Source organism: Myotis nattereri (genome assembly GCF_964212035.1).
Source record: "Myotis nattereri genome assembly, chromosome: 2".
NCBI lineage: Eukaryota > Metazoa > Chordata > Mammalia > Chiroptera > Vespertilionidae > Myotis > Myotis nattereri.
Window position 1 is genome coordinate 61750350 of NC_138076.1, and position 23550 is coordinate 61773899.

General features: G+C 38.6%; 1 protein-coding gene across 2 annotated transcripts in view; it reads left to right on the plus strand.

Annotated features, from left to right (window-relative positions):
* Nucleotides 1-23550, plus strand: part of KLF12 (KLF transcription factor 12) — a 442181-nt gene that overhangs the window by 406490 nt on the left and 12141 nt on the right. Inside the window, exon 8 of one of the 2 annotated variants that reach the window (XM_081084191.1) lies at nt 15125-15282. In XM_081084191.1, coding sequence (XP_080940317.1) covers nt 15125-15282 — 158 coding nt within the window. Of the gene's footprint in view, nt 1-15124; nt 15607-23550 lie in introns of those variants that run through there. The other variant, XM_081084192.1, reaches the window with a different exon arrangement.

The following is a 23550-nucleotide window of genomic DNA, read 5'->3' on the forward strand; positions in this document are numbered from 1 at the left end:
AGATCCTTCTCATATGGAAAAGTTAACCTCTTTATATCAAATTCTGCCATAGAGCCCTGTTAAGGTGAGACTTCGGTGAATGCACTTGGTAAAGTCCTCATGAGGTTGACCCTGTTCCCCATGCTACTTCTTCCCTATCCTACCCTTCACACTTTCAAGTAGCGACCGATAGGCCAATTTCCAGAGAGGCATGCATAAAACTGTCTTCATTCTTGAGGATTTTAAAGTTTATCTTTAATGAAATAAGGAGAACTCATTTTTCTAACTTACCACAGTTCTAGAGAGTCTCAAAATGAGATGGGTTCAAGGGCCACACCAGTAAGACAGACGGAAAGCGCCGCCCTTTAAGGCGGTTGGCAGTGGCAGCACTCATGCCAGCCTGGGAGAACAGGGCCTTCCTTGAAGGCATTCAGATTCAAATAATCCTGTTTGGACCCAGAAAGACTTTTTAAGGTTCAAATAATCCATGAAGCTACAACTCCTGGCATGAACAATAATTCAAACCCCAATGTTCTCTGGAGAAATTCTGTGGAAAAGTTCAGTCAGTTATGTGTCTTCCACTTAATGTCCAGTTTAATTCAGAAATTCACGCTTGTTTCAGAGCCCTTGTTTCACCCTAAATTATTAATAAAAGCAATCACAGCTAATGCCATTTTTTTAAAGCTTCTGCTTAGTACAGCTTATGGTTTTACATGCTAATATCAGAACAAGAAAAGAACAGAAATTTAGGCCTGTAACAATTTTGAGTATTGTAATAGTCTATAAATTGATGAAAAAATACTTAGTAGTAGGTGTTATATTTAAGTAGAATCATGATATACTCTGAATTTGTCTACAGACTCGCCCCAAAACAGGCCCGATTGTAAATCAATTATCTCTTAATTAGTGGATTTTTTAATTAAAATAAAACAATAATTAGAAATACATAGTCTGCTCATATGAAAAATTTCTAGTTGAATGTATGCTAATAATGTGAGCTTTTTGACGCATTTTAGCAAAGGTATAGTCTTGGTTTATAGATTTTTGAAAATCACTACATTTTTATTGAATCCACATTAGAACATGAAGTGGTGGAATGCTTTATCACAGCTCCTGGAAAGGTCGGCAGCTACTAATCTTACAGTTTTCCAGGAGTCTGCGCCTGGGAATGGAAGCAGACTCCATGCTGGTGAATCCGCACTGCCTCGGAATGTAGCTTCTGGGGACTAGATAGTGAGTGTGTTTAAATGGCATCTTTCCCCCAATTAATATCAGAAAAGAAATTGGCATGATTTGAGGGGAGCTAGTAGAGTCTGTTATTGTATGGAAGGTAAGTGCAAGGATTCCTGCATCTGAGAGCCATCTGCTGGCTAAGAGAAAGCCTGCAAAGAAAGAAAAAAAAATGTCTGGTTTGTCCACATGAATAGAATCTCCAGTTCCAAAAAAGGAAGTTCCAAAAAGGGAACTTCTGGTTAAGTGAAAGACTTATTAACTCCCTCTCTCTCTCTCTCTCTCTCTCTCTCTCTCTCTCTCTCTCTCTCTCTCTCTCTCCTCTCCCTCTTTTTTGGCTTGTGGCCTTGATATTTTATTCCCGCTGTGGTGTTTGATTTACTAGCACAAAAGTGGTTCTTATGTCCATGTCAGCAACTAATTCAGAGTTCCAGTAGGTGATATTCAATGTTTTATTCAAAATAGTTTTAAAATGAACTTTGGGAAGAGTACTAAATATACGTTTTAAAACTGAATGGCCCCCTTCCTTTAAGGTACTTCCATGGGGCAAACAACTTAGAATCGTTTTTGGTAGAATCATAATTAACGGGCATTGCAGGTGAGAAACTAGTTCAGTGCCTTTGATGGTGAAGGAAGACAGTTGCACAGCACTGCCCAACTCTGCCTTCTAAAAACATTTATTCCCCTGCTTTTAAATGTATATTTTACAGCAACCTTAAGAAAGTATTTCCATAGGTAGATTAGCATTGAATAATTATACTGAGTACCTAACGCCACTGGCAGTATTTGTGAAACATAATACTCTTAAAATTCTCAAGAGAAAAGTATATGTATATGCCTTTTTCTAGCAGGGTACATTTTCAAATGCTTTTATGGGCTGCTGTTTTCTATAATTGGGTTAGAGGGGAAACTGAAATGATTCAGATTATTTTGTTACTTCTTCATATTTTATCAGATGCTGGTTTATCTTCCATGTATCTGTCTGAGTCAGGGGAATGCAATAACTGAAATTGGGGTCTAGAGTCAATTACTCGGGTTCAAATAAATCTCGGTGTGGCCACCTATTTGTTTTCGCCTTGGCCTTCCCCTCTCTGTGCCTTCGTTTCCTCATCTGTGAAGTAGGGATAGTAAGAACAGCCTAGAGCAGTGGTTCTCAACCTTCCTCATGCCGAGACCCTTTAATACAGTTCCTCATGTTGTGGTGACCCCCAACCATAAAATTACTTTCGTTGCTACTTCATAACTGTAATTTTGCTACTGTTATGAATCGTAATGTAAATATCTGATATGTAGGATGCATTTTCATTGTAACAAATTGAACATAATTAAAGCATAGTGATTAATCACAAAAACAATATGTAATTATATATGTGTTTTCCGATGGTCTTAGGCGACCCCCGTGAAAGGGTCGTTGACCCCCAAAGGGGTCGCGACCCACAGGTGGAGAACCGCTGGCCTAGAGAGTTGTTTGAATCTTAGGGCATTGAGAGCTGTGCCTGGCCCATGGTGAGCATTCACTGAATGTCAGTTGTCATTGTCATCCTCAAGCATGTTCCCAGTTCTGTTGAGATTGTCTGTGTGAAACTGCTAGTGTACCTTCTAGTCCACTGTTTTCTGCTCTGGTTTTAAAATTTGTGATGTGTGTGCCCTCTTTCTGTTTTTAAAAGAATGTCCTAACTTTTTTTTTTTTTTTAACTCTTACAGAAACTCCAATTTCAGTGAAGGGCATCTCACCCCACTAAGGTCACATGTGACAAATGGTCTTTCATTACCTGCTGATTACAGTTAACCTTAATTTCTTTCATAGCAGTCATGCGGTGCCTTCTATTTAAATAGAGCTGTTCCTGGATGTGACTTTTCAAGCCTCTCTGGATTTAATTCTAATTTAACCTGCCATTCCAACTGGGACTATTGTGCAACTGAAGTCATGATTCACTCATTTGTTCTCTCTAGATCTAATTATTACCCACTCGGTGCCTAGGAGGCCCCTCAGGCGTTCCTTCACTATTCTAATGGTCTAACCTTCGGGGGAAGGGAGTGGGTCTTTAGTTATTGTTTCTTTGAACCGTACAGATGTGTTTAGTACACTTTCTGGGAAAACGCTAGCCCTGTTTCCCTCCACCGTTTTCATCATACCAAGCTTATGACTAAGAATTCCTGGAAGAGTCCTATGCTGGCATATGCAGTACTTACCTGTGCATCCCATGCTTTTGAAGCACAGAGGTCAGTTTTCATGCAGTTGAGGATATCTTAAGTGCCTTTTAACAAAGTAAATATTGCCTAGAAAGCTTGGGCGGAATAGAAACACCCAAAGGGTCAGTCATTAAAGCTATTCTGTTACCAAATGCCATGCTTCTGAGACCCAGAGTGAGACAGGACAGGATGGCATTGCTGAGAGAAAGGATCATTCCTTCACCCTTTGCCACTTACCTAGATGCTAACTAGGATCAAAGGGAAGATTTTTATTTTATTCACCAGCATCCTATGCGTGTTCAGAGGGATCTCAGTGGCCTTCCACTGAGAATTTTAATTGTAAACGATGCTTTAGAATGCCCTTCTCTTGAACTTAGAGCAAAGAACTGAGGTACTCATGTACATATGGGGTATTTTAAATATTTTTTTTTTTATTTTTCAATTACAGTTAATGTGCTCAATACTATATTGATTTCAAGTGTACAAACCAGGGATTAGACACTTATATAACTTAAGAAGTGATCACTCTGATAAAACTCATCTCACATGGTACATAGTTATTACAATATTATTGAACTAGTGTACATGACATTTGTGCACTGGGGGGGTGTCCCTCAGCCCGGCATGCATCCTCTCTGGGACCCCTTGAGAAGAGTCACTAGGCCTGGCTGGCATTCAGGGCCTATTGGGGCTTTCCCCCAGCTGCACCCCTGCCGCTTTAACTGCTTGCCATCTATGCAGCGCTGCCCTCCCCACCCCCACCACCGATCTCCTCTTTGGCGATTGCTGAGCCTCCTCCCACCCCCTCAATCATTCACCTCGCCAGCTGGTGGCCTGGGCCTCCCTCTGCAGGGCAATCATAGGGCGATGGCAGGGCCCCCCCAACCAATCGCATCGCACCTGCCTTGGCTGGCCTGGAGCCAGTGCATGTCATAGCGTGGTCATCCGGAAGGTCGCCTGGACAGTTGTTCTGCTGTTTGGTCATTCGGTCAATTTTCATATTATGCTTTCACTATTACAGATATATTTTTTCTCTACACTGTACTTTACATTCTCCTGAACTATTCTGTAACTACCAATTTTTATTTCTTTTTTTTTTAATTTTATTGATTTTTTACAGAGAGGAAGGGAGAGAGCTAGAGAGTCAGAAACATTGATGAGAGAGAAACATCGATCAGCTGCCTCCTGCACATCTCCCACCGGGGATATGCCCGCAACCCAGGTACATACCCTCGACCGGAATCGAACCTGGGACCCTTCAGTCCGCAGGCCGACGCTCTATCCACTGAGCCAAACCGGTCTCGGCCAATTTTTATTTCTTGATCCCTTCACCTTTTTCACCCACACTCCCTCCCATCTGGCATCCATCAAAAGGTTCTCTTGTATCTATTCTGCTTGTTTGTTTATTTTGTTTTTTAGATTACACATATGAGTGAAATCATATGACATGTGTCTCTGTCTTACTTATTTCACACAGCACAATACCCTCTAGGTCCATCCATGCTGTTGCAGATGGCAGGGGTTCATTCTTTTTTTATGACTGAGTCATTTCCCATTGTACTTTATGTATGCACTACTTCTTCTTTACCCACTCATCTACTGATGAACACTTAGCTTGCTTCCATATCTTGGCTATTGTAAATGATGCTGCAATGGACATAAGGATGCATATGTCTTTTTGATTTAGTGTTTTGGATTTCTTCAGATAAATACTCAGAAGTCGAATTGCTGGGTTCTTCTTTGTCTTTTTATAGCCTTTGTTTTAAAGTCTCTTTTGTCTGGTATAAGTATTGCTACTCCAGCTTTTTTGTTTGTTTCCATTTTTAGAAAATATTATTTTCCATCCCTTTACTTCCAGCTTATGTGCGTTTTTCAATCTGAAGTGAGTCCCTTGTAGACAGCATATGTAAGGGTATTGTCTTTTTATCCATTGAGCCACCCTATATATATTTTCATTGGAGCATTTAATCCATTTGCATTTAAAGTAATTGTTGGTAGACATGTATTTATTGCCATTTTATTATACATATTTTTTATCCTTTTTTCTTCTTCTTCTTAAAGAAGAAACTTTAACATTTCTTATAGTACTGATTCGGTGATAATGAACTCTTTAGCTTTTTCTTGTCTGAGAAACCTTATCTCTCCCTTGATTCAAAATGATAACTTTTCTGGGTAGAGTAATCTTGGTTATAAGTTCTTGCTGTTTATCAATGAATATTTCTTGCCACTCCCTTCTGGCCTGCAAAGTTTCACCTGGAAGTTTTATGGGAGCTCCCTTCTAGGTAACTAACTGCTTTTCTCTTGCTGCTTTTAAGATTCTCTCTTTGTCTTTAACCTTTGCCATTTTAATTATGATGTGTCTTGGGTTGGGCCTCTTTGGATTCATCTTGTTTGGGACTCTCTTTGTTTCCTGGACTTATGTGTCTTTTTCCTTCACCAGGGTAAGGAGGTTTTTAGTCATTATTTCTTCAAATAGGTTCTCACGCCCTTGCTCTCTCTCTCTTCTCCTGGTACATGTAATCTTAATGGTTACCTGCATTCCCTTCTATTTAGTAGCCACTTTGGAATAGCACTTAAAATATGAAACTTAGGTAAATGAGAGAAAGAGTTAGAGCAAGGAATTGAGGAACCATTATCTAAAGATTTGCAATCAAAGGATCCTAGTGAAAATAAATTAATCACAGGGGTTAATTGATTATATTAAATTAAAAATTGAGAATGCCTAACTTAATACACTAATTCATTCTTTCATTCTTCCTATTTAACAAGAATTCATTGAATGTCCACAATAGGCTCCAGAGCAGTGACTCCCAACTTGGGGAGCAATGTGATTTTTAAGGGGGGCAATTCGAGAATGAGTTATTAATAGTGAATTTTTTGCATTTCTTATGGTTCTAGGGGCCTCATATGCAATATATAAATGTATATTGTGACATATTATGCATTTCAGGTTTCTATTATATGTTTTGAAATTTTATTTGCTATTTTTATATCACTTCATATTATTATTTTTTTAAACAATTTCTTAGTGATTTCTTCCTCAGTACTTCAGCTGTCCTGGGGTTCTTTTATTTTTCTCTTTCATGGATACCATGTTCTTTGGAAGCTTGTTTAGACCAAGTTAATGGCCTTTTAGACTTCCTCCATGTGAATAGGACTTCACTTTTTGAACAATAGGAATTCTGTGTCACAGGGGATCATCAGGATTTTAAAGATGTGTTGGTGGGGCATGGCCAAGAAAAGGTGGGGAACCACTGCTCTAGAATTATAAATGGACTTGGTACCAGCATCTTGACTGTCACATTTCTTGCCATGGAATTGACTGGCTAACCCCCTACACATGTTGTCTTCTAACAGTCCCAGCCAACTGCAGAACATGCTGTGGGCCCCAGGACAGCAGCAGTTCCCTGTGGACTTGGACTGTCCTCTCCTCTTCCCTGTGTCCTTTAAGTTCTTCTGCACTTCTGGTCCCCTTTTCTCTCAGCCCCACTTACCTTCCCACTTTTCCACAAAGAGATCAAATAAGTAGTTCTGTAAGATACAGCCCAGCCGAAGTTTCTTTGACATATGAGGATAACTCTGCCATTTAAAAAGGGGAACCAAGGAGTATTCTTACCATCACATGTCCTTTTAAGTCCAGCTTTGTTGGGTACAGTTATTAATTACATATACCTTTTTAAAAAATTATTTTCATTTTTATTGCACAGATAAAATGTTCTTTATCATGTCCCCCAAAAATATTCTCTTTAAAATGAGGAAAACAAGGGTACAAAGTTTTGTAGCATTAAAGATATCCTCCTAACAGGTCTTTGTTACCATGTAAATTCAGAACTCTTAGGGAAGTAATTTCATGCCATTCTGTAGCCTTTGCTCTCCTTCCTCTGCCTGGCATGTAGTTCAGTGGTCCATGGACTGTATAGCAGCATTGCTTCATTGGTCCTTTACAGACCTGCTAAGTAGTTACTTGGTTTTGACTTCAGATTTACTAGTATTGCTCACTTTTCTCTATATGCACCAATACATAGTAAGAGAAATGGAAAATCAACTACAGACAAAACAATATGTGTGTAATTATGCATAGTACGATTTAAACTTCTTCACAGCTATAATAATAAAAGGGTAATATGCTAATTAGTCCATACGTTTTCTGGACATCATTCTTTTTTTTGTGTGTGATTAATCACTATGCTTTATTTTTTTTTAATTTATTGCTTAAAGTATTACAAAGGGTATTACATATGTGTCCATTTTATCCCCCCGCCCTAGACAGTCCCCTAGCCTCCCCTATCCCCCAATGTCTTATGTCCACTGGTTATGCTTATATGCATGCATACAAGTCCTTTAGTTGATCTCTTACCCCCCTACCTCCTGCCCCCCAACCCTCCCCGGCCTTTCCGCTGCAGTTTGACAATCTGTTTGAGGCAGCTCTGCCTCTGTATCTATTATTGTTCAAAAGTTTATAATGGTCTCTATTATCCATGAATGAGTGAGAACATGTGGTATTTCTCCTTCATTGACTGGCTTATTTCACTTAGCATAATGCTCTCCAGTTCCATCCATGACGTTGCAAATGGTAAGAGTTCCTTCCTTTTTAGAGCAGCATAGTATTCCATCGTGTAGATGTACCACAGTTTTCTAATCCATTCATCTACTGATGGACACTTAGGCTGTTTCCAGATCTTAGCTATGGTGAATTGTGCTGCTATGAACATAGGGGTGCATAGATCCTTTCTGATTGGTGTTTCTGGTTTCTTGGGATATATTCCTAGGAGTGGGATCATAGGGTCAAATGGGAGTTCCATTTTCAGTTTTTTAAGGAAACTCCATACTGTCTTCCATAGTGGCTGCACCAGTCTGCATTCCCACCAGCAGTGCACAAGTGTTCCTTTTTCTCCACATCCTCTCCAGCACTTGTCGTTTGTTGATTTGTTGATGAAAGCCAGTCTGACAGGTGTGAGATGGTACCTCATTGTTGTTTTGATTGGCATCTCTCGGATGATTAGTGACTTTGAGCATGTTTTCATATGTCTCTTGGCTTTCTGAATGTCCTCTTTTGAAAGGTGTCTATTTAGGTCCTTTGCCCATTTTTTGATTGGATTGTTTATCTTCCTTTTGTTGAGTTGTATGAGTTCCCTATAAATTTTGGAGATTAGGCCCTTATCAGATATGACATTGGCAAATATGTTTTCCCACACAGTGGGTTTTCTCATTGTTTTGTTGATGGTTTCTTTTGCTGTGCAGAAGCTTTGTATTTTGATGTAGTCCCATTTGTTCATTTTCTCTTTAGTTTCAAGTGCCCTAGGAGCTGTATCAGTGAAGAAATTGCTTCGGCATATGTCTGAGATTTTGTTGCCTTTGGATTCTTCTAGAATTTTTATGGTTTCCTGTCGTACATTTAAGTCCTTTATCCATTTTGAGTTTATTTTTGTGTATGGTGTAAGTTGGTGGTCTAGTTTCATTTTCTTGCATATATCTGTCCAATTTTCCCAACACCATTTACTGAAGAGACTATCTTGGCTCCATTGTATGTTGTTGCCTCCTTTGTCAAATATTAATTGAGCATATTGGTTCGGTCCGATTTCTGGGCTCTCTATTCTATTCCATTGATCTATATGCCTATTCTTGTGCCAGTACCAGGCAGTTTTGAGAACAGTGGCTTTGTAATACAACTTAATATCTGGTATTGAGATCCCACCTACTTTGGTCTTTTTCAGGATTGCTGTAGCTATTTGAGGTCTTTTTTTATTCCAGATGAATTTTTGGAGAGTTCGTTCTAGATCTCTGAAGTATGCCGTTGGTATTTTAATGGGAAGTGCGTTGAATTTATAGATTGCTTTGGGTAGTATGGACATTTTAATGATGTTGATTCTACCAATCCATGAACACGGTATGTTCTTCCATCTGTTTATGTCTTCCTCTATATCTTTTTTCAACGTCCTGTAGTTTTCTGAGTAGAGGTCTTTTACCTCTTTAGTTAAGTTTATTCCTAGGTAGCTTAATTTTTTTGGTGCGATGGTAAACGGGATTGTTTTTATAATCTCTCTTTCTGAAAGTTCACTATTGGTGTATAGAAATGCCTCAGATTTCTTGGGGTTAATTTTGTATCCTGCTACATTGCCAAATTCATGTATTAAGTCTAGTAGCTTTTTGATGGAGTCTCTAGGGTTCTGTATGTATAATATCATGTCGTCTGCAAATAAGGACAGTTTTACTTCCTCTTTTCCAATTTGAATGCCTTTTATTTCTTCTTCTTGCCGAATTGCAATGGCTAACACTTCCAGTACTATGTTGAACAGGAGTGGTGAGAGGGAGCATCCCTGTCTTGTTCCTGTTCTTAGGGGAAACGGTGTTAGTTTTTGTCCATTGAGTATGATGTTGGCTGTGGGCCTGTCATATATGGCTTTTATTATGTTGAGGTATGATCCTTCTACTCCCACATTGCTGAGAGCTTTTATCAAAAATGGGTGTTGAATTTTGTCAAATGCTTTTTCTGCATCAATTGATATGACCATGTGGTTTTTTTCTTTCAATTTGTTTATGTGATGTATCACGTTTATTGATTTGCGGATATTGTACCATCCTTGCATCCCTGGGATAAATCCTACTTGGTCATGGTGTATGATCTTTCTGATGTACTGCTGGATCCGATTTGCTAAGATTTTGTTGAGGATTTTGGCATCTATGTTCATGAGGGATATTGGCCTGTAATTCTCTTTCATTGTGTTGTCTTTACCTGGTTTTGGTATTAGGGTGATGCTGGCTTCATAGAATGAGCTTGGAAGTGTTCCTCCTCTTGAATTTTTTGTAGTAGTGTGAGGAGGATAGGTTTTAGTTCTTCCTTGAATGTTTGGTAAAACTCCCCTGTGAAGCCGTCTGGTCCTGGGCTTTTGTTTGCTGGAAGCTTTTTGATGACTACTTCAATTTCTTCCATAGTTATTGGCCTGTTGAGATTTTTAGATTCTTCCTGATTGAGTTTTGGAATGTTGTATTTTTCTAGGAATTTGTCCATTTCCTCCAGGTTGTCTAGTTTGTTGGAGTAGAGCTGTCCATAGTATTTTTTAACAATCATTTGTATTTCTGTGGGGTCTGTTGTTATTTCGCCTCTATCGTTTCTGATTTTGTTTATTTGGGTCCTCTCTCTTTGCTTCTTGGTGAGTCTGGCTAGAGGTTTGTCAATCTTGTTTATCCTTTCAAAGAACCAGCTCTTGGTTTCATTGATTTTCTGTATTGTTTTTTTGGTCTCTATGTCATTTATTTCTGCTCTAATCTTTATTATCTCCTTCCTTCTGCTCACTCTGGGGTTTTCTTGTTGCTCTCTTTCTAATTCTTTGAGTTGTAGAGTTAGCTGATTTACTACCATTTTTTCTTGTTTTTTGAGATAGGCCTGTAGAGCTATAAACTTCCCTCTCAGGACTGCTTTCATTGTGTCCCATAGGTTTTGGATTGTTGTGTTTTCATTGTCATTAGTTTCTAGAATGTTTCGAATTTCTTCTTTGATTTCATTGGTAACCCAATCAATATTTAATAGCATGCTATTCAGCTTCCAGGTGTTTGAGTATTTTGGGTTGTTTTTATTGTAGTTTATTTCTAATATTATGCCATCGTGGTCTGCGAAGACGCTTTTTATGATTTCAATCTTCTTGAATTTGGGGATACTTTGCTTGTGACCCAATATATGGTCTATTTTTGAATATGTCTTATGAGCATTTTAGTAGAATGTATATTCCCTGGCTTTGGGGTGAAGTGTTCTGAAGATGTCTGTTAAGTCCATCTGATCTAATGAGTCATTTAGGATTGCTGTTTCTTTGCTGATTGTTTGTCTAGAGGATTTATCCAGTGTTGTCAGTGGTGTATTAAAGTCCCCGACTATGATTGTATTGTTGTTGATCTCTCCTTTGATATCTTCCAGGAGTTTTTTTATGAATTTGGGTGCTCCTGCATTGGGTGCATATATGTTTACCAGAGTTATATCTTCTTGTTGTATTGATCCCTTTAGTATTATGAAGTGGCCTTCCTTATCTCTTTTTATGGCCTTCACTTTGAGGTCTATTTTTGGACATCATTCTTGACGTCCTTCCTGACAAAGCCAGGCCAGAGGGAAGCCAGCCCGGGTCCCAGGTGCTTGTGGGCAACCTGAGGAGGGAGAAGCCTGGGTCCCAGGTGCCAGAGAGAAGCCAGTGTTGGTGGCCGGGGGAAGGAAGGCCTACTCTTGCACAAATTTTTGTGCATCAGGCCTCTAGTTAGTATATATAAAGTAGTGTACCAAAAAAGGGCTCTTATTATAGACTTTAAGTTATAATTTGTAGGAAACAAATATCATATTATTTTCTCCATTTAGAAGATGGCAAACATATCAAAACACAAAAGTTTCTGTTTTTGAGGTCCCCAGCACCAAGATCCATATTTATTGTCCTGACTGGATGTTCAGGAAATGTTGCCCTATTTTCACACATACAATCTTATTTGTTCACAAGAACCACACCCTTGTCAGGACTGACTAAAGCTGTTCTTTTATGAGCATGCCAGTCACACCGTTTTGACTCTTTTCACAATATGCTCCAATCCCTGCAAGTGAGATAGTTATGTAGAAAACCACAAATCCACATTGACTGATAAGAAGGCTGGAAAAAGTGGCTTAGATAACTCTTTTCTTTTTTCATTCTAATAGAGATCTTACATAAAACTGTTTAAGACACAGTAGATAAACATCGTTTCTATTTTAACTTACCTAATAATATAAAGCTTTTGCTACTGAATCTTTTTACAAGTAAAAAGATATATTGAAAACTTGAAAGGCACATGTGTAGAAGGAGACATTTAAAAACAGTTGATTGGCCCTAGTCAGCGTGGTTCAGTTGGTTTGGCATCATCCAGTGTACTATAGGGCTGCCAGATCAATTCCTGGTCAGGGTACATGCCCAGGTTGCAGGCTCTGATCCCAGGGAGGGGTGTGCAGGAGACAGCCAATGGATGTTGCTCTCACATCGATGTCTCTCTCTTTCTCCCTTCCCATTCCTCTCTAAAAATCAATAAAAATATTTTAGAAAAATAAATTTAAAAAGTTGATTGGAGCAGTGTTATAGTAAAATGTTAGAAATAACCTAACAGCATGGAGGGACCTGGAGAGTATTTTGCTGAGGGAAATAAGTCAGTCAGGGAAAGACAAGTATCTCATGGTTTCATTCATATGTAGAATCTAATGAACAAAAATAAACTGATGGACAAAATAGACGTAGAAGCATGGAACAGACGGATGAATCTCAGAAGGGAGGTGGGGGTGGGTGGGTTGGTGGGGAGAGATTAACCAAAGAACAAATGCATAGATACCTAACCCATGGACACAGACAATAGTGTGGTGAAGGCCTTGGGGGATGGCAGATGCGGGATGGAGGGGGTCAATGGGAAAAAAGGGGGACATATGTAATACTTTCAACAATAAAGATAAATAAATTTAAAAAGAAAGAATCTTGTGGCCATCACTTTGGAAGTGGATTTTAAAACTCTTGGATGGCCCTAACCCAGGGGTGGGCAAACTTTTTGACTCAAGGGCCACAATGGGTTCTTAAACTGGACCGGAGGGCCGGAACAAAAGCATGGATGGAGTGTTTGTGTGAACTAATATAAATTCAAACTAAACATCATTACATAAAAGGGTACGGTCTTTTTTTTTTTTAGTTTTATTCATTTCAAACCGGCCGGATCCGGCCCGTGGGCCGTAGTTTGCCCAGGGCTGCCCTAACCGGTTTCCTCCGTGTTTAGAGCATCAGCTCTTGGAAGGATCATGAGTTCAATTCTGATCAAGGGCGGGTACCTTGGCTGTAAGCTTGGTCCCCAACCCCTGCCAGGGTGCATGCAGTAGGCTACCAATCAATGTGCCTCTCTCACGTCGATATTTCTCTATCTCTGTCTCTCCCCCGCTTTCCTCTCTCTCTAAAAGCCAATGGAAAAATATCCCTGGGTGAGGATTAACAAAAATAAATAAAGAAATAATAAATAAATAAATATCTGGAATGAATATGCATTGGACTATTATCGTATTTCATCTAAGTCAGGTATCAACCAATTAAAGCCCATGGACCAATACAGCCCACTCTTTGTTTTATAAATAAAGTTTTACTGGAACATAGCTTACTCATTTGTTTATATTTTGTCCATAGCTACTTTTATGCTATAATTACAGAGTTGATTTGTTACAACATAGACTCTTTGGCTCTGCAAATGCAAATCAAATATTTACTATCTATCTCTTTACAGAAAAAGTTTACCAACCCCTGACCTAAGTTAAAATGTCATCTATTGAAAAATGCACAATTGGTTTATGTACCATTGCTAAAGAAAAAACAGTATGCCAGTTAAACTATGACAAGCTACTAATTTTAAGAATCCTAATTTTGGTAACATTAAAATATTAAAAAAATCATCTTGGAATTAATTATGATATATAGTACTTCAATAAATAAACTGCTGTGTTCGTATCAACATGGACAGATCTCAAATGCTTAATGTTGCGTGAAAAACCATTTTCAGAATGATGTGAACAGCATATTATTTTATCTCTTAAGAAGCACAAAGCAATATTATGAGTTTTGATGAATGCAAATATGGGTACGTAAGCATAATTTAAAAGAACTGGAAGGATTTAAAGAAAACTGATGATAGAGGAGGAGAAGGGATCAGGTTGATTATAGAAGACAAAGGAGATTTATCTCAAGCTATACTGTACAGGGTTTTATTTTAATGGTGATTTATTAATACAAAATAATTTTTAAAGCATCAACACATGGGAAAACTGGAAGAAAATATGTCAAAATATCAACAGTGCTAAATTTGTTATAGCAGAAGTATGGTGTAGTACAGTAGACGTATTTAATTCTATTTCACTATAATTTTTTTAAACTTCATGAGTAACGAAAAATGAGTCATGTTCTTCATTTCTATCGCAATCAAAAGAGATTAAGGTTTGAAGAAGTGCATGTTAATCAATTACCTGGCATTACAAGCTAATCCTGTTTTTCTACCATGGCATTAAGATTAAACAGCGTGCAAGTTGGGGCCAAATTTCATAGTTAAACTTTTTTTTTCCTTAATGGTGGTACAGCTAATCTTTAAATACAATGAACTTTATTCCTCACCGTGAAAAACCACCAACTATAAAAGTTAAATGTCAGGTGCGTTTTACCGAACAGAAATAGCTTGTCATGAGTCATGTAATTGATGTACGGATGCACTTCTTTCAGCCCCACCTCACTTGTTTTGAAATGTACATTGTGATTTTACACGATTTTCTCTGTTGTCACGTGCAGTTCAGACCCTCGTGTTACTTATTAAGTGCTTTCATTTTTGTCACTTGTCTATAGCAGGACTTCCTAGAATATTCTCTATAAGCGTGTTCTGAAATTCACAATTTTAAGGTATAATTGCAACACCACCAGCTTTTTCTTATTCGAAAATGAGGATCAGGTCACCTGCCACTGCTTTCATTTAGGTTTTGTTTTTGTCTTGTTGTTGGTTTAAGCATGTCTTTCACTCCTTAGGAGTGTTTCACCAGAAATAGATGGAGCTGCCTGCCTCTGAGACTGAGAAATGAGACGTGTCTGGGAAATGTGGGCCGGGGCCTTGCGTCTGTGTGAAGCTTAGACTGTGAGACGAAGGTCTCCTGCTACGAGGACCAAGACAGACTGCTGTGTTTCTCACTGTTTAACTCCATTTTTTCTCTTTCCAGTTCCATTTCACCATTTAGTATTGAGAGCACAAGACGCCAGAGACGGTCTGAATCCCCAGACTCCAGAAAACGGCGGATTCACAGATGTGATTTTGAGGGATGCAACAAAGTGTACACAAAAAGTTCTCACCTGAAGGCTCATCGGAGGACACACACAGGTACAGCTCCGCAGGGCTTCTCGCCGAGGGTCAGGGAGAGTCCCAAAGGGCCAGCCGCTCACCTCCGGAGCCACGAGGTGCTGGATGGTGTCATCGCATGCATTTCCTCAGTTCAGTGCCTTTCTGAGCAGAATGCTTCCCCTCCCTCAGCGGACAAAGGCTTCAGTCTTAGTGAACTTTAGCAACCAGGGAAGTATTTCTTCTATGTCTCTGCAAAGTAATGGAAAAGGTATCCTCAGGTGAGGATTAACAAAAAATAAATGAAAATACATAACCACACTATATTAACCATTTCCCAGCTGAGATAATAAAGTCATTCACGTCATCCTTTGCCATTTTTGGGCCACGTTCTTATAAGAGACACTTGCAAGGCTCCTTTCCAGAGACTGCCCCACGACTCCTCACGTGAAAGCAGGGGTCGTGTGTGTGTGTGTGTGTGTGTGTGTGTGTGTGTGTGTGTGTGATGAAGTGATGGCAGAGGAGGAGGCCTGCCTGAAGTCACAAAACCATTATTAGATCAGAAATTGACTTTTTTGCTCATTTAATGCATTATACTTTTAATACTTACAAAATAATCAACACATTTTGCAAATTCCCTCTTCCCTCTTCCTTCCCTGCCTCCAATACCTTCCCGTTTTTCCACTGAGGTTCAGTTTCCTCCCTCTCCATTGTTCCTGAGCTTCCCCAGGAGAAGTTTTCTTCTGTTTCTTAGGTACTATTTTTGAATCAGTTTCTTTATCATTGGGGCAAAGAATGAAGTATAGAGAGATGAAAATGAGTAACATGTTTTACTCTATCACTAGATAGTGAACAAAATTATAGTATGATCAAGTCATAGTACTTTTATGGGACCATTTCTGCTTAAATAATAAAAGAATGACCTTTCTTCAGTTAGTCATCGTATATTTTAAATTACCTTCCTTTCCCTGAACTTTCTAAAATACATATTAGCCTCATTTTCATACAGACACCTCTGTTCCATTTATCCAAGTGATGAACAGTGACAGAGAGGAAAAGGTTTAACTTGGTACTATTAAGGGATATGACTCCATGGCGTTACAAGATTACAAGTTTTACCATATACTGTGGAAGTAGGGCAGACATGATGTACGCATTATAATTCAAAGCAATATAAACATTGCATGCTGAAGTGGAATTCATTAGCTTGCTTACTAGTCAAATGAAGTCATAGACTTCTGGGGTCCAAATGGTTCAGAATCTAGTTTGTTTCCTAACTAGGGGGATCCTGTGGGTGTCATCTCTCACAGAGGTCAGGTCACTGCTGTGCTGCTCTCTGCACACTTATACACCTTTGATTTGACCTTCACACCTGTGACTGCAGCTGTCATCATCTCCTGTGTGTACAGGTGTGGTTCCTGATCGAGTATTGTTCACACAGCCATCATTTTCCCATCCCTCTTCAAGCACTTTGAGCATCAGAGAGCTTATTCTTATGCAGAATAAGTTGGGTGACATTTCTGAGGGCATATTCTTTGTATAGTAGATAATTAAATACTTGGGTTTAAAATCAGTAAAGAGTTAGTAACTAGACTAATAATTTGTGTTTTTTAAGTGAGACATAATTGACATATAACATTGTATAAGTTTAAGGTGTACAATGTGTTGATTTGATATATTTATGCATTGCAATATGATTACTCCCATAGCTTAGCTAACAACTCTATGGTGTCACGTAATTATCATTTCTTTTTTGTAGGGAGAACAGTTTGTTTACTGTAATCACCACGCTGTGCATTAGATCTCCAGAACTTATTCATCTCCTAGTCATAAGTTTGTACCCTTACCATCCCCTCTCTTGCCGTGTTGAAGTGTTTCTTACAGTGGTGTGTGGCTCTCGGTCCCTTGACTGGGCTAACTCCAATTATCACACTGTAATTTTCACTTCCTGACCCTGGTGCCCCTCAGAACACGGGCATGAACCACTGGCACCTTCAGTTCTCCAGACACCCTCAGTTCTCTCAGCCACATCTTTCTAGATATACTCCAAGTTATCACTGTGTCTTCTTCAGTTTTCCACACCACAAGTTGAGGGAACAGGTCTTGTTAATGGACATCTCTTAACAGTGTCAAAGATAATGTTAAGTCTTTTAACAGTTGATTTTCTGTTAGGTCATCTAAATTTAAAAGAAAAAAAAACTGCTGAAAACTAGGTCTTGTCCATCCCCTGTACCTGTAACTGATTTCTTTTAAACCTAAACATGCACATTGTAGTTGGACCCGTCCCTCAAATGATGGTTCCTTTGGGACTGCACGCATACCTCAGAGATATTGCAGGTTCAGTTTCAGACCATTGCAGTAAAGCAAGTCATAATATTTTTATTGATGGGGAGTCTTGCCTTCAGTTTGTTACTTAAAAAAATAAAAACAAAGGTGTGAACACCTGTGAATCACAATAAAGCAAAGCTCAATAAAGCGAGATATGCCTTAGTGGGTTCCTCTCCCTGGGTGTGTGTAGCCACAGTCTGGATGATCTCCTGTGGGAGACACAGGCCAGCATCATTACTGTGAAGGCTGCGCATACACCTTCAAGTCTGGGAGATAGTTATTTTATATCCATTTTACTGATTTGGACCCATTATTCTATTAAATTGAAATGACTTTGAACCCTCTTCCCATCCAACTTGCTGTTAGTATAGTATCTCTCTCCTCCAGCTTCTCTATTTTTGCCAGATATTGAGTAGGACAGGTTCAAAGAAAAAGCTCTGAGAGCTGATCCTAGAAACTTCTATCCCTGTGGGTCTTAATTCATCAATCAGTAATTAAAATCCACCTAAATATCCGACATCTAATCCATATTTCTTGATCCCTTAGCTACATTAAAAAGTCTGTGTGAAATTCCTGCTATAAACCATATGCCAAATGCATTCATCCACTTAGCAGAGGGACCTTGTGCAAGGTGTAGTTTTCTAAACTACCAATCAAAGCACAGTATTCTTCAAAAGAAAGAATGAAATTTGGTTTAGTTGCTGCCACTGGTTCAAAGTGAGCCCACACTGATTCCTGATTTACAATTATTTGTAAGATTTCATAACTTCGTGTTCAAAATGAAATCAACACAGGTTCTGTTGGGATTCGGTTGGCTTGCTTTGCTTTCAATAAATATCTTCTTAGCCTTACCTTTGCTTCAGGCATATTGAGCAAGTTATTTGTGTGTGACTGGCAATAATGTGAAGTTTAGGATTATGGATTATAACAGATGACTTATGAGAACTACTCATGCTATGGGAGATAAGCAAGTAGCAATGAGAAGCTTTCTTTGAACAAGTCACATTAATTTTACTTTAACATTGATCTTTTGCTTTATGAGTACATGATCAAGTCCTCTATTTAGGACTCAGACAGCAAATGAAACATTTGTAAGAATGTGAAAGAGGAACATTTTCTAGATATTAGCAAGGAAGTTAGAGTTAAAAAAAGTGCTGAAGAATACCTTTATAAAAGAAAAATAATTAAGGATTATTTTGTAAATGTGCAGTTTAAATAATGGCATAAAGATTTGGTCAAATATTTTAAATGTCTTAACTGACTCCTACAAATGGTAAATTATTTAAGGCCTGTTAAAAAAGTAGGGGGAAAAAAACAAATATATATATATATATATATATATATATATATATATATATATATCAGTAATCACACACACACGTGATTGTCAACAGGTAATTGTTCCTATTCACTGGTCTAAATTGTGTGTGATTTATCTCCGTGAAGCAGTGTACAGTGTATTTAAATAAATATGCAGTATATGTAAATGAATGGTCATTTAAATCTGGGCTATACACAACTACTATGTACTGTGAATTTCTCTCATTTCATTTTAAGAATTAAAGTCATTACTAAGTGATTTAAGTGTGAATTTTAGAAGAAAATATTTTCATGAATTTGGCATTGCTGTTTAGAATTCTTAATATTTTCTAAAAGTACATGCCACAGCATTTTCTCAAAGGCGGCACAATAAGCAAATTCCACTCAGACAGCAGTGATTCCAAAGCCACTAGATGGTGCACTAGCACCAGATGTTGGGCAGGCCTGGTCTCAGAGGGCCTGGAAAAGAGGAAGCTAGAACCCTCTAGCGGTCTGCATGACATGAGGCGATTGTCCGTGATCTGCAGAATTTCACAGTTTAATGATGAACAAGGAAAAGGCAAAATAAAGATAAATGGTAAATTTTAAACCAGAATTTTAAGAAAGTAATTGCAACATATTAAAATATTTAGTTCCAAATGAATCTGGAAATATTTTATATTCCAACATGATAGCCTGTTGTCTAATAAATCTATGAGGCTCATTTAGCCAATCTTATCTAATATTCATTTTAATTCCTGTGAAAACTGTATACTTAAATTTTAAAATTAGTAAACATAAAGAAGTCACATTTCTTATCTATGTTTGTCAAAATTATTCATATATGAATTTTACACATCCAGGACTTTAACTCACAAAGATGCTTTTAAAATATGAACCAATTTTGAATTTAAAATCTCTAAAATATGTCCTTTCCTACTTTCACAAATGAATGAAATGATGCACTATTTAGCTCTTCCCTTGAGGAACGAAACCTTTGTAATTAATACCATATGCTATAATTAATATCTGATAATGGTTTTGTATTTGGAATGCACACATAGACGCATATACACATCAATCTTGAATGCTTACAGACCCCAGCCTTTTTCACTTTTTTTAATTTGCCTCATTCCTTCTCGTTGCTCTTCCTATATTTCTTGCTTCTAATTTGACAACTTGTTTTATTGGATGAGATTCTGAAATGGTTTGATGATGTTTCTCCAAAGAAAAGCATGTGTTCTCTGACAGCTATGCATCTTGGTGGCCTTTAGTTCACAAGACCGTGGTCGCTAATCTTACCTTCGGTAGTAGTGTGCTGCCTCTGCTTTCACATCTATCTTCATTAATTAAATAACTCATTACATATAAAGCTCCACATCAGACCCTCTGTCTAGATTCATTGTTAGATAAAGCATAGGGCTTAGTGATGTCAAGATAATTAATCACTTAAGAGCAAGCTGACATTTTTGTCAAGTAAAAATCCTCTTCTCATAAGTTGTTTGTAAGTCCTGGTGAAACAGCTCACAGGTATAAGCCATATTGGTAACTGTTGAGAAATAGAAAACTAGAAAAGAAATAGCACCAAATCTGAAGACAGGAGACAAAAGTCTGAATCTGTCTTTGGTCCCTAACTGGTTGGTGAACTTAGACAAGCTGCTCTGTGAATCTCAGGCCTTCTGTTCCTTTTTTAACTTTAAACAAAAACATGCCGAGTTGTTACATAATTACCACAGGGGACACATTTTTATACCCCCAGTATGTATAATGACTACTACATTGTAGGGTCTCAATAATATTTGTTGAATTGAAATTGTATATGTATGGATACTGATATGGACGCATGTTATTATTGTGAACAATAGGTTCAAGACAAAAAAAAAGTTTGGATAATGTAGTATACACTCACATTAATCACCTATCTCTTTACTTCAGACCCTACTAATTTAAAATTTATATAATTTAGAAAAAGTTGGAGTAAAGCTAACTGTTAATAGGCCCTTTTGTCATTTTAATAAAACAATAGTGTCAATAATCTTTTAAAGAATATACTTAAAAAAGTAAAGCATAGTGTCCATTCAAAAGGACCCATTCATAGACAAATTCAAGAGAAATATATATTGAGAACTGTCCATATCTAAGACACTATAGATTTTCTTCTTGAAAATGACAGAAAGAGACATAGACCCCATCATCAATGAACTTGTCCATGCGTGTACTAGATAAGACTCATCAAAATAGTCATAACGAAGGCCAAGTGTGCAAAACCCTATAATAAAGGCATGAGCACAATGACAAAGGAATACAGTAGGAGCTGTCTCTTATGGCCAGTTTGGGGACACCTTCCTATGCCGGGCGTGCAAGGCCCCTCTCATCCTGTTCATCTGTTCAACATCATTTGCTGGCCCTTTCCCTACTTCCCCCCATCCCCCCATTCCTCAGCCATACAAATGAACGAATCTCCAGATATGCCCAACTGCACGGAGCCCATTCTTCCCCCTTCCTGCAATGGCCTGCCTAAGTGCCTCTTTTCTTCTTGCTTCTCTAGTTGGTAAACTATTTATTTGTTGAAACTGCCTCAATATCACCTTGTCCCTGAAGGTCTCTGACCACCCTTCTTCCTAGGCAGGTAGAATTCCATCCTCTATGACCCTAAAGCACTTGGAAATGTCCCTGATGTAGCAGCTCCATGCTCCGAAGGGAAGGTATGTGGGAAACACTGGAGCAGCAGAAACAGCAGGTGTCTGATTGGGCATGAGGGGAGGGGAAGGGGAGACTTTGAAGATAAAGGGGTATGTATGGTGAAGAGGACAGAGTGCCGTAAACAGACATGGAGACCGACCATAGGTGGGAGTGAGCTGATACTTCCTGAGGCCCTGCCAGGCCCCATGCACAGCGCTCAGCTCTGCTAGTGCTTCCACCTTGTAACCACATCTGTAAATCCCTTGAGAGGTTAGAGCACTTGTCCTCTAGCCTGTTGTAGTCAAGCAGTGGAGCTGGGATTCTAGTTTCGCTTTCTTTAGAGCCTGGCCTGTTGTCATCACTCCTGCTCTCAGACACATTTGCTAACAACCTGCCAGTCTCCTCCCCGCCAGGGCCACACTCCGCAGTCACCTACCGATTTAGGTCATTGAAGTACTTTGAAGTAATAAGACACGAGCGACTTTCAATGGTCTATTTTTAAGGCTTCTCAATAACTTGAACTAGTCTTTCTTCCCAGTCTGCTACAATTTTACTTTGTTAGAAAACCAGTAACAAGACAAGGACCAGAAATCTTAACCGATAAATTAAGCCACCTGGGGTGCTTGCTGGACACCCAGCTCTGTGAACAGTAAAGGGAGTGATGTAAAGATGAGGACAGCCAGGAGTTCTCACTCCGGCTGGGGAGACAACCCCGTCCTCAAACATCCACCACGCCGAGTGCGGTCGGAAAGCCCTGAGACACAAATCACTAACGCAGCACAGAAGGGGCGATGCATCCCGAGTGCCGGGGGAACATCACCGACCCACGTGCACACGCACTAAAGTGCCACCTCTGAAAATGAAGCCGAAAAATCTGGATCGGTAACAAAATGCTGTGAAAGTATCTCATTTGTTTTCACTTCTGGAAAAGGAGTTATTTTAACCTGTCATAGAGAGCTACTGTGTAGAAACACACTGAACCTAAGATGTACAGTTACCTGGATGCAGGTACCAGTGCTGTACAAATTTGATTCAGTTTGTTTTTTTAAAATGTTACCTTATTTATTTTTTAAAAAATTCATCTTTTTTATTCATTTAGAAAAGTAAAGGCTTCTAAAACAGCCTTCCAGTTCTTAATTCTGTTGTCGTTAGTACATAAGTCATCCGTGACCATGGGAAGGTAAAAAATTATGACGGTGCTCCCCATTTCCCTTCCTTTTCTTTAGGTTTTATTCTGTCATAGAGCCCTCACAGCTGTGTTGTAAGGAGTGGGGTAGGAACATCTCCAGCCCTTGTACTTCCTCACCCTCTGCCGAAGAGTAACTAGATTATGATTGCCGGTCATCTTTTTCAGAATGGCAAAATTAACTATTATTTATATAATATTTGTGGCCTTATTGGAATTATTAATGATAATGAGAAACTATTTTTGTAGAAAATATATTCTCCATTAAAGAAAATATGTAAAAATAATGTTTAAGATAATTCCATAAAAATCTTGATAACAAGAATAATTATCAAGTAAATATATCCATCACATATTGTGTTCCTAATTTTAAAGGTTTAAAAAGGTTATTTTTTGCAGGTAGACCTTTAAATGGCACTAGTTTTAAATAAAAACCTTTCGAATTATTTTCCTTTTTGAATACATATATATATTATATATATATATATATATATATATATATGTATATATATATAGTTTAAAATGAGTAGACTTTGTTTTTTTAACAGCTTTTGGTTTACAGAAAAAGAGCAGAAAGTTTAGAGTCTCCACATGCGCCCTCCTCCCCCACTCCCTGATGACCCTTATTATTAACATCTGGCATCAGTGTGGTGCATTTGTTACAAGTGATGAGCCAATCTATACTAATAAAAGCCTAGGTGGCCCTCGCGAGCAACATCATCACAAGATGGCCGCACGCACAGTGTAGGCGGGGCCCGGTGACCACTCTGTGCGGTGAGGCCTGGGGGTCCCACAGCTCTGCACGGCACAGAGGA